At 31.6% G+C, this 17,307-nt stretch overlaps 3 protein-coding genes across 4 annotated transcripts; 1 reads left to right on the top strand and 2 right to left on the bottom strand.

The window, feature by feature from the left end:
• Positions 1–5,609: 5,609 nt before the first annotated feature.
• LOC124839906 (putative polygalacturonase) lies at positions 5,610–7,850 on the top strand. 2 transcript variants are annotated; one of them, XM_047315840.2, is made up of 6 exons: positions 5,610–5,764; positions 5,879–6,217; positions 6,312–6,432; positions 6,520–6,694; positions 6,810–6,880; positions 6,987–7,850. In XM_047315840.2, the coding sequence occupies exons 2-6, from the start codon at positions 5,882–5,884 to the stop codon at positions 7,691–7,693; spliced, it is 1,410 nt and encodes a 469-aa protein (XP_047171796.2). In that variant the 5' UTR covers positions 5,610–5,764; positions 5,879–5,881; the 3' UTR covers positions 7,694–7,850. The 2 variants fall into 2 exon arrangements, with proteins under 2 accessions (XP_047171796.2, XP_047171797.2); XM_047315841.2 differs by having other exon boundaries at positions 5,639–5,764; positions 5,871–6,217.
• A 362-nt stretch (positions 7,851–8,212) lies between these two features.
• Positions 8,213–11,437, bottom strand: LOC124839907 (mitogen-activated protein kinase homolog MMK2-like). The gene is made up of 6 exons (XM_047315842.2): positions 10,996–11,437; positions 10,764–10,893; positions 10,503–10,640; positions 9,332–9,664; positions 8,677–8,860; positions 8,213–8,575 (listed from the first exon to the last, which is right to left on the bottom strand). Exons 1-6 carry the CDS (start codon positions 11,178–11,180, stop codon positions 8,400–8,402), a joined length of 1,146 nt encoding a protein of 381 aa, XP_047171798.1. The 5' UTR covers positions 11,181–11,437; the 3' UTR covers positions 8,213–8,399.
• A 3,108-nt stretch (positions 11,438–14,545) lies between these two features.
• On the bottom strand, positions 14,546–17,099 carry LOC124819926 (small ribosomal subunit protein eS10z-like). Its single transcript, XM_047291536.2, has 5 exons — positions 16,965–17,099; positions 16,833–16,881; positions 16,456–16,735; positions 16,118–16,250; positions 14,546–14,791 (listed from the first exon to the last, which is right to left on the bottom strand). Exons 1-5 carry the CDS (start codon positions 16,965–16,967, stop codon positions 14,717–14,719), a joined length of 540 nt encoding a protein of 179 aa, XP_047147492.1. The 5' UTR covers positions 16,968–17,099; the 3' UTR covers positions 14,546–14,716.
• Positions 17,100–17,307: the final 208 nt, after the last annotated feature.

Below are 17,307 nucleotides of genomic sequence, written 5' to 3'. Positions count from 1 at the left end.
TATATAAAAAAATAATACTTTAAATGTATTATATTCTTTAACATATTATTAAATATGTAAAAATATGTTAAAAAAACTTTTAATGATATTAAAATGTGTGTAAGTGCACACACTAAAATAACTATTTATTTTAAAAATCAACTTACTTTAAAATAAATATCAATATTATTATTTTTAAATGATAGTATTTTACATACTAAAACTAAAATATATTTTTTAACGTTAAATTTTATTAAATGAATATATAATGAAATATCATAAAAAAATAGTAATGTAGCAAAAATAATTAATATATTAGAAATATCAAATGACAAAAAAATTAACATATGTTTATTAAGAGTAATATTTCTAATATCATCTTTTATTATATTATAATAATTAATAAATATTAGTTTAATTTTTACATAATAAAATATAAATAATAAATAATTGATTAATAAAAAAAATTTACGAGAGAACAAAATAAATATAAATAAAAAATTATTTTAAAATAAAATAAGTAGATAAAAAGATAAAATAAATTATATACACATATAAGACAAAAAAATATAAATAAAAAATTAAAAAAATAAATATAAAAGTAAAATAATATTCATGACAAAATAAATATAAATAAAAAAATAAAAATAAAATAAAATAAAATAAAATAAATAAATAAATAATAAAATAATTTCCATACACATATAATAATAAAAGAAATATAAATAAAATAGAAAATAATAACATCAAATAATTAAAAAGTTAATTTGTAAGACACTTATGAATAAAATAAAATAAATATTAAAATAAATTTCAATTAAAAAGAACATGTATTGTTATACTATTCAGTTTAAAAACTAGTACAATTCAGTTTAAAAACTAGTACAATTCAGTTTAAAATTAGTATAATTCAGTTTAAAATTAGTGTAGTTTGTAGTTCAGTTTAGTTTATATTGTAGTTTAGTACAATTTAGTATATTTCAATTCAGTCCAGTTTGATAAAACAAAAAACAGTTCAGTTCAGTTTGTCTGAACTGTTTTACAGTTCAGTTCAGTTTATATAAATTAGTTTTTAGTTCAGTACAGATTTTAGTAGTACAGTACAGTTCAGTTCTATTTGTCCACCCCTAATTTGAATTGATATAAATCTAGCTAACTTAACTAAATATAACATACAACAAAAAATAAACAAACTTTCATTTCTTCAAACTGATATGTTTTTCAGTGAGATTTTCTATTAGGCGTTCTTAACCGAAAAAAAGATTAATTGGGCTCATCTTATTAAATATTGCATGACATTGACCTTACGAGACAATGTACTTCTACCGCATCTCATCTCATTACCACATTTTTTATCACTTTGAAATTCTTTTTGATGATAAACCTTTCGTAAGGTTAAAAGATCTTTCAAAATTGGTGTTGAAGTTTTGGCCTCCTTTGGTTTTGTTAAAAACATTTGTGGTCAAGGGATTCACAAACGTGAACACTCTTAACCTATTTATAATGAATGGACTCTGTTCCTACCACCTTAAGATAAATTATCGTACTTTTTTCACGTATATTATGCATGAGATTTAAGATCTTTACACTTATTTTAGTAATTTATTTATTAAATGAATAAAATTTTAAAAAATAATTATTATATATACATATATAAACCAAACATTCAATCAAGTATGAAATCGATTACATCACTCATATATATAAACAAACACATACCCACACCATGATGAAACTGATTCCATCCCCACACACACCATAAAATCAAATTCTCTGTTAGGTACAAACAAAGTCTCGATAAAATAAGAGATAGACATGGGTTTATATACACATAAGATACCTTCATTAGCAAGAGGTCTTTTGGAGTGATACTAAAAGCAAATCCGTGAAGGCTTGACACAAAGCGGACAATATCTTACCAGACAAGATGGTCATCCCCAAATTTACACTTCAAATCTCTTACAAATTCTTAACATTAAAAAAAATAACTAATTTATTTTCACATTACGCCAACTTCATATCCTGCGTCATAGTCATTCCTATTTAGTGAGGTATAGATATATCAGTTTAAATTATATATATTAGATGAAAATTCACTACAAGAAAATATTAGGAGAAATATCTATTTATTGGATGATGTATAACAATTTATTTGAACAAAAATAAAAGTAATTTGTTAAGAGAAAATATATAACCCAGTCATACTAATGATTAAAAGTTGTAATGGTAGAGACTTTTCCATTTTCTAAATCACCACTTTTCCATTAGACTATCGGGTGCGGCAAGAAAATATGGAGTGGAGGAAGAAACAACATAGAAATTATGGTATGCTGTAAGCCCAACGTAATTACAATAAAAAAAATCAGATGGTTACTCCTTACACCACCCACTTTGCTCCCTGCACCACCACATTTTTTTAAAATTCCAAAACTATCCTTTATATTTTAAAATATCCTATACCCCACTTCTTTTCTTCAACGAATGTCAACATCCGTTGAAAAAAAAATTCTTCCACGAACGTGCCACATCCGTTAACGGATGTAGCGACATCCGTTGCCTTTTTTTATTTTTTAGTTTTTAGTTTTTTTATTTTTTTGTTTTAAATTAATATATAAATATTATTTAATTATTTTAAAATTATTACTTAATTATTTATAAATTAATTTTATTTTATTTAATAAAATAATTATTATTAATTTTAATTTATGTATTATTATTTAAATAATAATTAAAAAATTTATTATAGATATATTAAAACGGATGTGCCTATCCGTTATCGGATGTGGCGACATCTGTTGCTTTTTTTATTTTTTAGTTTAGTTTTTTTTATTTTTTATTTTAAATTAATATATAAATATAATTTAATTATTTTAAAATTATTACTTAATTATTTATAAATTAATTTTATTTTATTTAATAAAATAATTATTATTAATTTTAATTTATGTATTATTATTTAAATAATAATTAATTTTTTTTAAAAAATATATTAAAACGGATGTGCCACATCCGTTGCCTTTTTTGTATTTTAGTTTTTAGTTTTTTAATTTTTTATATTTTAAATTAATATATAAATATTATTTAATTTTTTAAAAATTATTATTTAATTATTTATAAATTAATTTTATTTTATTTAATAAAATAATAATTATTATTTTAATTTATATATTATTATTTAAATAATAAATAAAAAACATTTTAAAAATCTATTAAACGGATGTGACACATCCGTTGAAGTTTTTTTTTTAAATAAAAATAATAAACTAAAATATAAAATATGTAAATGGATGTTAGGATGTCAACCTCCGTTGAAGGTGAAACGGATATTGACATCCGTTTTATAGAAAGACAAATAAGGTATGGGAAAGTGCAGGGAGCGGTTGATGGTGGTGGAGGGAACAATTCTAAAAAAATCATGCTAATACTTTTTCCTGGGCCAAGCCTAGTATCATGACATTCACAATTTTTAACAAGAGAGACCTTTTGACATATAATAATAGTACTAATAAATAAATACAAATATAAGAGAATCTCCAAGGAAATTGTTTACTCAAGATTTTGAAACGACTTGTTTAGAATTTAATAGAGAGTATGCACATATATAGCAAGAGAAAGTGAAAAAAAAAAAGAGTATAAAATTGCTAATTGTTTAGAATTCTTTACCTCTCTTCTGTTGAAACAAAATTTAAAATAATTTTTTTAAGAATGCCATGTAGTGAAATTCACATTTTGTATTTTTAAATATGGAAATGTAATTCACATGAGTTTTTTTTATTATTATTAAAGTTACCTAACTAAACCATTACTTTGGTGATATTTTATTATGTACAGTAGTTTCCATGTTTTGAGTTTCGTAACTACAAATCATATCCAAAGGTTTTTATTGTATGACAAAAAAAATTTGCCACCGCTCAACTCGTAAAATTTGGAAGGGCAAACTATAGACTTTTCAATTCTTGTGTGCATTCAAACATTTATTCCTACCCATGCTATGAAGAAAGATGGAGAAATATAAGACATAATATGAGAGCTATTATGAAAGAAGTTAAGAAAACGATTTTAAAAGTGTTTCAGAAACTGAGTAAAAATAATTGAATATCATAATTCTATATTGTTAAAAGTAAAATATCATGTCTGAAAACTATTTTCATAGTTAGATGAAACTCTTTAGGTTCAAATGTATACATGAGTGTAACAATTCCTATGTTCAAGGTGGTTATGCATCTTTCACAAAAATCAGACCCCATTTTTTCATTTTCAACTCCATTTTTTCATTTTCAACTTTGATTATGGTGCAACAATAATATTAAATCATTAATTATCTTTGTATTTGTTTTAGCATAACTCTATGTTTGAATAGTTTCACAAAAAAAGAACATAGAAAAATGAAAGTTTAAAAGTTTTTTCTAGCAAAATCATGCTGGAAAAGTCAATGTTTTTTTAAAATGTTTGAGTAGTTCTCATCCACCCACTTTCTAATCACACCAGTCTTAAAAACAGAGAACATGAAATTTAAAATACTTATTACTTAAGTGAATAAATTTAGTATGGTGAAGAAAGTGGACAAAAAAAATTATTTTAGAAAATAACCTAAAATTATTTTAGAAAATTTTCTTATAATAATATTAATGAGGAAAGTGGAAAAAAAAAAATTGGGTGAAGAAAAGGAAGTTTGAGCTGTGAGGTTGGGCCACGTGGAAGTGGCATCACAGTCACGGAAGAGTGTCATGTGAGCGTCTTGTTTCTGGGATTAGAAATGCAGTCACGAGATTGGCAATGGAAGGTAATCCAGACATGTTCGACAAAGTTCCGTGACGATGTGGGACCCCGCCCAACAAAAGAATGCTATTTCCCACCCAATACCATTTTCAGCCAACAGTGCCAGACCACATTAATTTATGCACTCAATTTACTTCTACTTTTCATTCTTAAAAATTAAGGATTAAGATAATAGTGGAGGGTATCAAATGTAGCAATGTCCACCATGAAACACAGATGAATAGTGACAGATAAGTCATGTGTGAATATTTTTATGCAGTGGAAGAAAAGACACTAATTGATGCACGATACAACATGGTCTATTGCCTACGCCACTCTTTTGTGCTCCACTTAGACTTCTAAGGAACAACATGCATCATATTTGTCCTCGCATGTAAGTGGGGGACTAGCCAAGCTCAACCACACATTATAAGATACATACAAAAAATTAACCTAAAAAATGGATGATGGAACTCATAATATGTGGATTATGCATACGCAGTGCACTCAACATTGATAATGGGTCGTGTCTTCCAAACTGTTCAGCTGAAAATATCATCTATACAAAATTCTCACGCCAATTCATTATTTCCTTCAATCCTCGGTATATCACAATCAGATGCTGAATTATAAGTTTTCCAACTCAATAATGAAAACATCTAATTTATTTCTCTGTTTTACTTTTGGCAGAAATGATTCGTGTAAACTTCGACTTGACAAATTCCGACTAAAATGTAATATTTTGGGATGAGTAATTCTGTTCAAACTTTATCCCTCACACACCATCTAATGGAATGAATTGAATCCAAAAGAAATTGACGGGCTACGTTTGGAAACATCGCCTTACAAGACACGTCCTTGTTATCACATTCACATGATGAATAAGAAATATATTATGTGGGGTAGCACAAAACGAAAGCAAACATAATGCTGAATAATAATTATGCGTATATATATACCTACATTGTCTTCTATGTAAACATACCAATAGCTTAACGCCGCACCAGTTCTCCCCTCAAGAATTCAGGTACAAGAACCACTCCATTATACTCTTATATTTCTGTCCTTGCGTTGAGTAAAACAACATCAACTTCGACATTTTGGGTTGCATATGAATTATTTGACATGTGAAGTTTGGCAGGTCATGGATGTTTTGTTGTTATTATGTGCTCTTCTGGTTGCTTTGCCAAACGTGGCTGTAGTGGAGAGCCGCAAAGCTCCAGTTTTGGACTACTTTGAGTATTGTGCTATGAGCTGCAGAGCTTATAGTGCCTCATTGGAAGAATTTGGGGGTGTTGGTGATGGAACAACTTTGAACACCGGAGCCTTTCAGGCAGCCATAGATCATCTGAGTCAGTATGCATCAAGTGGAGGGTCTCAACTTTATGTTCCCCCAGGAAGATGGTTAACTGGCAGCTTCAATCTCACCAGCCATTTCACTTTATTCCTACACAAGGATGCCGTGATTCTTGGCTCTCAGGTCTAACAGAGTAATTTGCTAATGTTATGTTATTCTTCACTTAATGTAATTTAAGTGTATTGATATCGTATTTGTTTTGAAACTGTTGTTTTAGGATGAAAATGACTGGCCAGTGATTGATCCCTTGCCATCTTACGGTAGAGGGAGGGACACCCAAGGTGGAAGGTTTAGCAGCCTAATTTTTGGGACCAACCTCACTGATGTAATCATAACTGGTAACGAAAGTTATGCTTTTGGGATTACAAATTTTGTCCAACTAAGAAATTACTTCATTTAATTACTGAATCAAAATTTGTTCACAGGGAACAATGGCACATTGGATGGACAAGGAGATCTCTGGTGGCAAAAATTCCACAAGGGGGAGCTCAGTTATACCAGGCCTTACCTGATTGAAATCATGTACTCAGATAATGTTCAGATATCCAATCTCACTCTGGTGAACTCTCCATCGTGGAATGTTCATCCTGTATACAGCAGGTTCATCTTTTTTTCACTCTTTTCTTACCTATTATCTTTAATAATTGACCTTACAACTGGTTCTAATTTACTATAATGTTTCCTGTTTCTAATCAACATATGAAATTTAATGCAGCAACGTTGTTGTTCAAGGGGTCACAATTCTTGCTCCTGTGACATCTCCAAATACAGATGGAATCAACCCTGGTAAGTTAGAATACGTCTCCATATCTTCTTCTAGATGATAAAACAGTTCATGGTTCTACTGCCTAAACGTTGGCCAAACATGCTAAGGTTTATGGTTTTGGTGCAGACTCTTGCACAAACACAAGAATTGAAGACTGTTATATTGTGTCCGGGGATGACTGTGTGGCTGTGAAGAGTGGTTGGGATGAGTATGGTATAGCTTATGGAATGCCAACAAAGCAGCTTGTAATCAGAAGACTCACTTGTATTTCTCCATTCAGTGCTGTGATTGCTTTAGGGAGTGAGATGTCTGGTGGGATCCAAGATGTGAGGGCTGAGGACATTGTAGCCATCAATTCAGAATCAGGGGTTAGAATCAAAACTGCTGTGGGAAGAGGAGGGTATGTTAAGGACATCTTTGTTAGAAGAATGACCATGAACACCATGAAATGGGCATTTTGGATGACAGGAAATTACGGGTCACATGCTGATGACAAGTATGACCCTAATGCACTTCCTGTGATTCAGAACATAAACTATCGTGATATGGTTGCTGAGAATGTCACTATGGCTGCGAGGTTGGAAGGAATCTCTGGTGACCCTTTTACTGGAATCTGCATATCTAATGTAACCATTCAAATGGCAAAGAAGGCTAAAAAAGTTCCATGGACTTGCACTGATATTGATGGGATTTCAAGCGATGTCACTCCTGCACCATGTAATCTGTTGCCAGAACAAGGAGAAGAGAAGATTGGAGCATGTACCTTCCCAGAGGAAAGTTTGCCGATAGAAGATATCCAGGTTCAAACGTGCACTTACAGTAGGAATTTATGATAGTGTAAAAGGAATGGCTCAGTTCAATGCAAACAATGTCATACTTCAAAAATTGTATTTAAAACATTGTGTACTTATGAAGACTCTGTACAAGGACAATGACAACAAATGATTTTAGAAATGAGTCAATAATAAATACACATGTTTGTATTTGTCATCTTGTTTTGAAATTAACTGTTTTTCCCTCTTGCGTAAACCCTGCAAAATATAAGTAGGTAAAAGCAACGAGCACATAATTCTTTTGATTGCTATTGCTGAGGCAGATAGTTTCATTATGCAGACTTGTTGATTTACAACTCTTTACTTTAGTGTTACTTTAACATATCACTTTGCCACATTCAACCGGTCAACCAGTTCACAAGAAGAATCGCCAATCACCATACGTGAAAGTCGTGCATCTTAGACTTGGAATGTAACAAACGGTGTCATATCCAAACGTTGAAAGTGGAAAGTGAAATTTAAAGATGGTTGCGATGAAATAAGAGAGGCTGTGTGCTCCCTATTCCTCCAAAAGAAAACTTGAGCGAGCACAATACAACACAGCATTTTTATTACTCTTATAAAGGCCTGTGACATCCAACTAGATTTCTAACGATTACCCATTTTCCAGGAGAAATTTGTTTGCGTACCCTCGTTGGTGTTGCACAGGCAATACATTTAAGGTGAAAGAGGTTCATCTTGTTACATTTATACAAATAAGAAAGAATTACTGGCAGGGTGGATCTGGATTGAACTTCACTGATTCCCTCCAAATGAGCTCCTTCACGTGCTCTTCAGTGCACGTTGGCTGATCAAAATCAAAACTGAATGGCCTAGGACAGACTGGCTCATCATTGATGTTATGAAGTGATGAAAGATAAGGGTGACATAGTGCCTCATCAACTGCAAACAATGAAAATACCTCACAAACATGAAACAAATGAGGCTGTCCATAAGAAAACTATAAACCTGCCTTGGAACTCAGATTCTATGAGAATGCATACCTGTAATGCGTTTGTTTGGATCAAATATAAGCATCTTCTCTAACAGGTCCAGTGCCTCAGGCAACATGTTAGGGAATCTGGCGGAGAATTTTTGCTTCCGGTACTGTGGGAGCTGTCTAATGTATCTTCTGGCATTATCACTCCGGAGAAATTCTAGGCTTGCATCATCCGGTGAACCTAATAACTTTTGTACAATAGGAAAACATAATGTACGAATGGTGTTACACTTAAATATCCCTTTTATTGCTACAAATATACCAATATTTTCTTTCGATTCCTGTAACTCTTTTGATGATCCTAAAAAGTTCAAACTTCTCCTTTTGGTCCTTACCTACTTCTGTTACAAAAAATGCTTATTGATTCCTTCCAGTATTGTTGAGTTAGCATTTCTGTAATGTGGTGTTAACATGTGACAATGCTTGACCCTTTTAGCTTTTGTAACAAAAGAGATCGAAATGTTTAAACTATATAGGGGTCATAAATAAATTTACCCAACTAATAACAAAAACTGATATATTTGCAAAGGTATATAAACTATGCATTTCTCTAGTTGGTTGATAATAACAGCATTGAAAAAGTATAGGTAATGGTTGATAATAACATGAGGGAGGAACTTGACATGATCATAATTGGAAGCACCAAACGAGAACCATACCTCTGTTATAAGCCTTAATTGGTGAACATAGTCTTTGCCAGGAAACAAGGGTTCTCTGGTCATAATTTCACCAAGTATGCACCCAACAGACCAAACATCAATTGCAGAGGTGTACTCGGAACAGTTAAGGAGCAATTCTGGGGCACGGTACCATCGTGTGACTACATACTCTGTCATGAAATCGGTTTCAGATGTTGTTCTTGCCAACCCAAAGTCCCCAATTTTAAGGTCGCAGTTTGCATTCATAAGTAAATTACTGGGCTTAAGGTCACGGTGCAAAACATTAGCTGAGTGCACATATTTCAGCCCCCGTAACAGCTGGTATAAGAAGTACTGCAAAAGTTTTTTTCAATATCAATTCCATGCTTAATTTCAAACTCAATCAAAAGGAGTTTTTGTATGAGTAAGTCATTTCTTATGATCATAGCAAAGAAAACAAAATAATATATATATATACATCTTTTATTCATTTGGGTTTTAATATTTTTTTCATTTTGTTACATTAAATTTTAAAAGTCTTAACTTTTTATTTTTGTTTGTAATGGATTCATTTTAATTCTTTTTAACAAAAGAATTAAGTAAAGTTACTTGCATTAACCCGTTTAACATCTTAACTAAAAATTATCAAAATAAATCTTTTTAAAAACACATACTACCAAAATGAATCCTTTAAAAAATATGAAGTACCAAAACAATGTCTCAAAAATTCGACATGGTAATAACATTTATCCAAAGAAAAACTATATTAAAGCCTATTTACACGATCCATGTCCTTTTGAAATGGGAACATTATATCAGAAAATAAGACCTGCTAAGTTGCAAAAGTTATGAGTTAACAGCAAATAAGTGTCATGCTGCGATAGAAAAGAAGGCATATATGTATCCATTACTTTAAAAGAATGCTAAAACCACATACGCTAAGTCTATAGTTTGTGATCTTAGTCCAAACTCAAAGCCTATTCTTAATTCAAACGTCTAAACAAAAAGCAACTGCTAACAACCGAGAATTGTAGAACCCTACAAGTGTTATATCTATATTGTTTTAACCAGAGGTAGATACTGCATATTGATATGTCATAAAAAAAAGAAGATAATTCTATGCTAGAAAATATAACAAGTGGTTGAAAACAAAATGTAATTAAGAGCCAATAGCATATCATTTGACCAAAACCTGGCAATGCTCTTCACCAAGAGGTTGGTCAGAATGAATTATGTGATGAAGATCAGTGTCCATCAACTCGTAAACAATGTACACATCATTGAAGGTCTCCCTTTTGGGGGGTCGTATGATATCCTTGATGCCAATGATCTGTGAAAGATGATAGCAATTATAAGTATTCAAACAGAGAGAACAAGCTTCAGTGATGTAAACTAAGACAATAAAAGATCAAAGTTCAATAGAATATGACTGAATTAGGAAATGAGCACTTACATTTTCATGTTCCATGTGACGAAGGAGTTTGATTTCTCTCAATGTCCTCTTAGCATCAATTATATTGTCAAACGCGTTACCAATCTTCTTGATGGCAACTTGTTCGTGTGTTTCGGAATTAACAGCAGCACTAACAAAAAATATGGTTCAAGTGAACATAAAATCTACTTGCAAGCATATATTTAAGAAGCAAATATCAGATTTAACTTGAAGCAGGAAATAAAACACTTACCAGACGATGCCATTAACGCCTCTACCAATTGGGCGAATAGGAGGCACATACTTGGAAGACACCTCGAACAAGTTTCCGTACACATTGTAATGTGCATATTTACCACCATGTGTGAGAACCCTTTTGATTTTTGCATCCCCAGAAGCTGAAGCAGCAGCAGAAGAGCTTGACCCTTTTGTGGCCATGTTCAATGTTCGAACTCCAAGAGCAAAAGGGTGTTCACCTTTTCAATCAAAATTACAAAAGCTACGCCACCCAATAGCAAACAGAAAATAGCATTTTTCACTGGTTGAGTTTATTAGTTGATGGTGGGAACGTACGTAAATACAACTACCTTCCACCAAATAGTATAAAAAAATATAAGATACTTGTGTGTTCATAGACCAAAGTTACAAGATAATTTTGACACATACACCAAAAGTGGTTGCAGAACGTATCATAAAGGAAAAAAGTAGTTGTAGGATAAGTGAGTTGTAATAAAGCTTTTAATAGAAATCTGAAAATGGCGTTTTCTAGGTCATGGGCTTGCCACTTGGATATTGATCATTCTACCTGTAAAAGTAAAAGCCTAAAATGTAACGTGATCTCTAAAAGCATAGGATTTATCACGAGATGTTTGTTAATTTTCTTGCATTCATGCATCGTTAAAACTCTAGAAAGTGGAAACCTAGCCCGTTTCCTTTTTAGGTACGTATACTCCTCAGAATCACGTCTCATTCTGAGTTCACGAATTGCCTGTGATAAGTTGCATGGTGAATCGTGTGCTGTGGTTGAAAGTACAACACGTATTGTACTTTATGGTGTGCAAAAGAGGGAAAAAAATGGACTAATTGAACATGAAATGAAAAAGGCTAGTTATAAAAAATGTGATGCTCGATCGGAGCCTCTGATTGTTTTGGTGGCTTTAGGCCAATTCAACACAAATAAAGTGTGCACAAGTTTCCCGAGAGAGCTTGTTTATCGCTCTGAAGAAACTTTGTTTGAAATCTGTTCTTTTTTATGCCAAAATTCTATTATTCTGTGGTGATTGTTACTGGGGTGTGGTGTGTGGAAGGATTTGGATGGTGATCGACTCGAGTGCTGTTTTCTGTTCAAATTTTCAATGCGTGTGTATATATGATGCAACTTATCTTGGTTGAAAACTTGAAGCAAAGCATTGTTGGAGATCAGCGTTTGACTTGCTTCATAACACATCAGATTCAGCCATTCTTTGTACAATGCAGAAAAACTAGATCCTGCAATTTTACATGTCAAGTGTAAGTTTACAAAATTCACTACATATAGCTGCAAAAACTGGAGAGAATCCGAACCTGTAGTAGTCTAATGAAGAAGAGACATGGAGTATAAATAACATGAAGTAATTACCTTCAATACTGTTTCTCTTTTCACATATCATTCCGTTTGTATGATTGCATAAGAAACTAAAGGAGACGGTGTTAGAGAGCAAAATTCTTAATCTTGTATATTGTGTTAAATGTAATGAGATGTAAGTGCAATTTATGGTAATTAATTCTTGCAATGTTTGTGTTGTTCAAATAAATGTTCTTCATATATTTTAAATTTTTATTGAGAAAAACCAATGCGCGTAAAATAAAGCTACATCGTGGTGTTGTGTTGAATTCACCAGCTTCAAATTCTGAAAATCTGCAGAGAATATCAGATCCGTAAAGTAAGATATAATAAGCTGCGAACAAGAAAAAACCATATGTTTGGACAAGAGAATCACTCCAGAAGGAACTTGAGTATGACTAACAGAAGAATTAATATTTCAGCAATTTATTTTATAGAATTAAAAATGTAATAACTAATTTTTCATATATAATTATATTATAATTAGAAATTTTAATAAATTGTTTAAATATATAAATTATATTTTTAATTTATAATAGATAATCTATGTCATTATCATGTTACAGTGTGATATAATTACATGATATGTTAGTAAAATTATCATTTTAGCAATAATAACACAGCAAAGTATATATTATAACGTCATCAAATATTGAAATACGAAAGTGATATAGTTATAAGAATTGAAATAAAAAAATACACACACACGTATGTATATGTATATATATATATATATATATATATATTTGAAAGGATTAAAATGGAATAAGAATTTGTTTATGTATTTTAAAAAAATGAATGTGGTTTTGTTATCAGAATTACAATATAAGTACGAGCAAAGATGGACTCAACCTAACAAATCTATATAAATTTAACATTTTAAAAATTATATATGATAGTTTAGACTCCACCTAATAAATCCATATAATTCAAATTTAATATTTTAAAATTATATATGATCATTTGATTCAATAATTTAGTTAATTATGAATTGATTAGGTTATGGATTAATTTGGTTTATATGGTATCAAAATTTTAAGAAATATTTTTAATTTTAGTTTGGAAGAGATGAAATAAATAATTGAATCTTTAGTAAAAAATATTATATATATTTAATTTCAATGATTTTTTTATAATGAATTATGCCTACCTGTAATTTAATAATTATTTTTTATAAGGAATATTTTTTTAAATAGCTTATTATTAAATTTTAATAAAACAATATTATATTAAAAAATTAAATTTAAAATATACCTATAAATTCATAAATAATAAAATATTACTTTCGGTCCGATGATTATAAAATTGTAAACCAGTATGATTTATTTGATCCAATTTTAATCATTTAATTTTATTTGCTCATCCGAACCAAATCAACAGTACGTCCAAATCTTTTTGGATTTCTCCGATATGGGCGATCATCAACCTTTAATTAAGCTTTCCTAATTGAATTTTTTTTTTCAATGAAAACAATTTCCTTGTAATGTAATAAATTTGAAGTTTTGTCTTCAAAAGTATAAAAAGTTCTGCAGTTTTAGTGAGAGAAATGTAACAGTACTTTTGACTTTCTTTCTATTTACAAGCTTAACTTTTGTCTTACAAAACTTATAATTTCTACAAATAAAAGTATAGCCTACTAAGAATTTTCTTGAAAAACGATAAAAAGAATTAAGAAACACCAAAGACGAAGCCATTTTAATGAGAACGTTTTGAAAGAAAATTCATAATATGGAACCCAAAGCCAAAATAAAAACATTGATCGAAAAAGATAACATTTATGAGCGAATGTTTAAATAAAGCAAGACAGTGCAATAATTTTGTAATAGGCAAGTTACTAATACCACAGTTAAAAATACACAAGATTTGAATATGGAAAACTACCACTTGATTTTAAAACATATACATAAACGACGGATAAGAAACACAAATCCACTTACTTTATAGAAAATCAAGACAACGACAATAAAAGATGGTTCACCATAGTTTTACAGATTTGAAAACTATATGAAAATCTCTGGTGCACTACATTGATCAAAGGATTTTTTTACGTAATAAGTCCATAGTAAGTATAAATGCTGCCATGGATGTTTTACTTCATGTACGGTATAAATATTGGCAGCAAGTCCGAAATATGCAATGCAGTAACAAAAGCTCTGACCAACTTCGAGCATTAGAAGTTGGGCTCTAGACCGAACCGGAGGGATGTAACACTCAATTAGTATAAACTCAATTCAAAATATTCATTGAACGAAAACTGAATATAAACTCTTAAGCTGATAAAACAATCAATACGAGAGGGTAATCTATTAACTCCAACTACAGGCACATTCTCTAAAAAATTAAACAAAAAATAAAACAGAAAACATTATCCTTATGGAAGATTGGAACTGGTTGGCGCTCCAAAACCACCAGATCCACGACCAAAGCCAGGCCTTCCGCCAGGACCCTGCAATATGGTAAACTAATTATGAGACGGAAAAACATTACAGAAAAAGAAACCAAAAAATCCCATACAGCACAAAAAATGTCCCAAGCTCATACAAATATAGCTAGGTATCTACATTAGAACTCGACTGCTTCAAGGATACATCTACCATAACTGTAATTACAAAACCTAATGATCAGCCACAAGACACTGAGATCAGTTAAAAATGTTCTATACTGCACATTAACAAGAATTTCTAATCAGATTCATCAATTACATGACACTATTGATGAGGAATATATTGCACATGTACAAATCGAATGAGTTCCCAACCCAGGACTTGGTTTCACATTTTCTACAACAAAAAGGAGCAAATAAAAGGAAATTATAAGCAAATACTCCCAAGAGAACTTGCAAGAGAAAGTAAAATGAATCAACCTTCCTTGAAGAAGTTAATTTTAACCTGTACACCTAAACTTGTTCAAAATTATCTCCCCACAACTACTTACAATTCTACTAGTGCTTGAAAACAAATACTTAACTAAGACAAGAACTCTATCGAGTTAAAAAATAAGCCAAACTGAGCAAAACTATAAACCATTTCTTCCAGCCGAAGGCAACCCATAACTTGTGCCATAATTTAATATCTCTGGAATTCTACTCTACATGGCAAAGAAAAGAAATTCAAAGATTTAAACGGAAACGACCACATACATGCGAACAACAGGCAGAAACACCGGCGGCCTTTTAACAAATCATTCGATTTCACAAATTACAATCATCAAATGCAACTACCATTGTGACAGCAACGTTTTCACCATTCAAGAAATCTTCACAATCACATTACCCATACTTATTCATAAATGTTCAATAACAACAATCCAACCCTAGTCACAAATATACTCTAGTAGTTTAAAACTTGAGCACAGACATAGCCCTAGTCACTAACATACTCTAGTGGTGAAAATGAGAATAAAAACAAGATATAGGAATGAAGGGATTTAATAGGAGTAAGGTTTTAAATCTTTTTGCACATAAATTAATTAATTTTAACTTCTTTTTCAACTTGTTCAGAACCTCTCCACAAAGGGAACTATAATTTATAAGGGTTTGGAACAAAATACTTATCCAGACTAAAGCTCTGTAAGTTAGAAGCTAATACAAAATGAGCTAAGATAAAAATCATTTCTTCAAATAGGAGGCAGTGTAAGTACATACCATGTAGAACGGATCCAATCAAAAGAAAGACAAGAAAATGATGATGAAAACTACTTTGAAAGCAAATGACAACCATGATTACACTAAACAGATAAGAAAAAAATGAATTGCAGTAGAAAAAGCGATTACCCCAAAAGTGGGTCTGTAATCAGCAGGAGCTCCTCCCTTGTCTCCTCCAAATTCCCCACCGCCTCGGGGACCTCCACGGTACCCATCACGATCACCACCAAATCTACGCTCGCCGTCAAAGCGTGGTGGACCCCTGTTCAAAGCGCCACAAATCAGGCTTATTGCAATCAACTAATAGAAATAATAGTTATCAGTTAATTATAACCAAATCCCTGCATCTCTTGTTCTAAGTTAAGCCAGTTAAGCTCATAGTACAACACTATCATACTAATCCTACAAATGCGCGTTGTATCGTATTATATATTATTCAATGATTTACAGTGATTTTCTTCGCATACCTAGGGCGATCACCGGATGGGCCGCCAAAGGGCCTGCCAGGTGGTTTGGCCTGTTTCTTCAAAGTGGCAGGGACAATTTCGGAAGGAAGGTTAAGATAAGTTCTGAGAAACTCTATGCCATCGTTGGTGAGGAACCAGTAGTAATGCATCCAAGCAAAGGTCTCCCTCACGTACTCGCGAGATTTGAAACTCTGCATCAGCTTTATCACCTGCAGATTAGGCACGTCAATCTCAGGGTGCTTCGCCAAATTGAAGTCCTTCTTCGCATAGCAAACTCCCTCTGCACCATAAACACCGACAAAAGGTAAGACTCGTTATTCCACGGGATGAAACCCTAACGAACAAACACCACTAATGATAAGCTATAGCGAACCTACCTTGGAAGAGGTACTTGCAGATCTCCTTACGGTTCTTCTCCGGGATAATCTGAACATATAAAAATGCATGCAAGAGTCTGCGTCAGAGTGAAAATTGAACGGAACAGTGAAAAAACGAAATTGTGAACGTACCATTGTGTGCGAAGGTGGATGATGAAGATACGGAGGCTAGGAAACAGAGCTCGGCGTCGACACTGTTATCTTTGCTGCCTTCTTGTCTATAAACCCTAAATTCTAACTTGATCGATTTTTCGTATTAAATGGGCCTATTCATGGGCCGAGACTGCGTCATTAGACCACGACCTATAAACACTTATTTGGAAAGTGACTTTTAACACCCCTGTTGCGTGAAAAATCCAAATCGTTGATAGGTGAAAAAAGTATTCTAAAATGCTTAATTCACTTTATCTCCAATTCACTGTGTCAAATACTACTAACTGTCGGCTAATTATTTAAACTAATAAAAAGATGAAAC

This window comes from Vigna umbellata, chromosome 1, assembly GCF_029865625.1.
Source record: "Vigna umbellata cultivar VRB3 chromosome 1, Vumbellata_1.0, whole genome shotgun sequence".
Taxonomy (NCBI): Eukaryota; Viridiplantae; Streptophyta; class Magnoliopsida; order Fabales; family Fabaceae; genus Vigna; species Vigna umbellata.
This window is presented reverse-complemented; position numbering and strand designations above follow the sequence as displayed.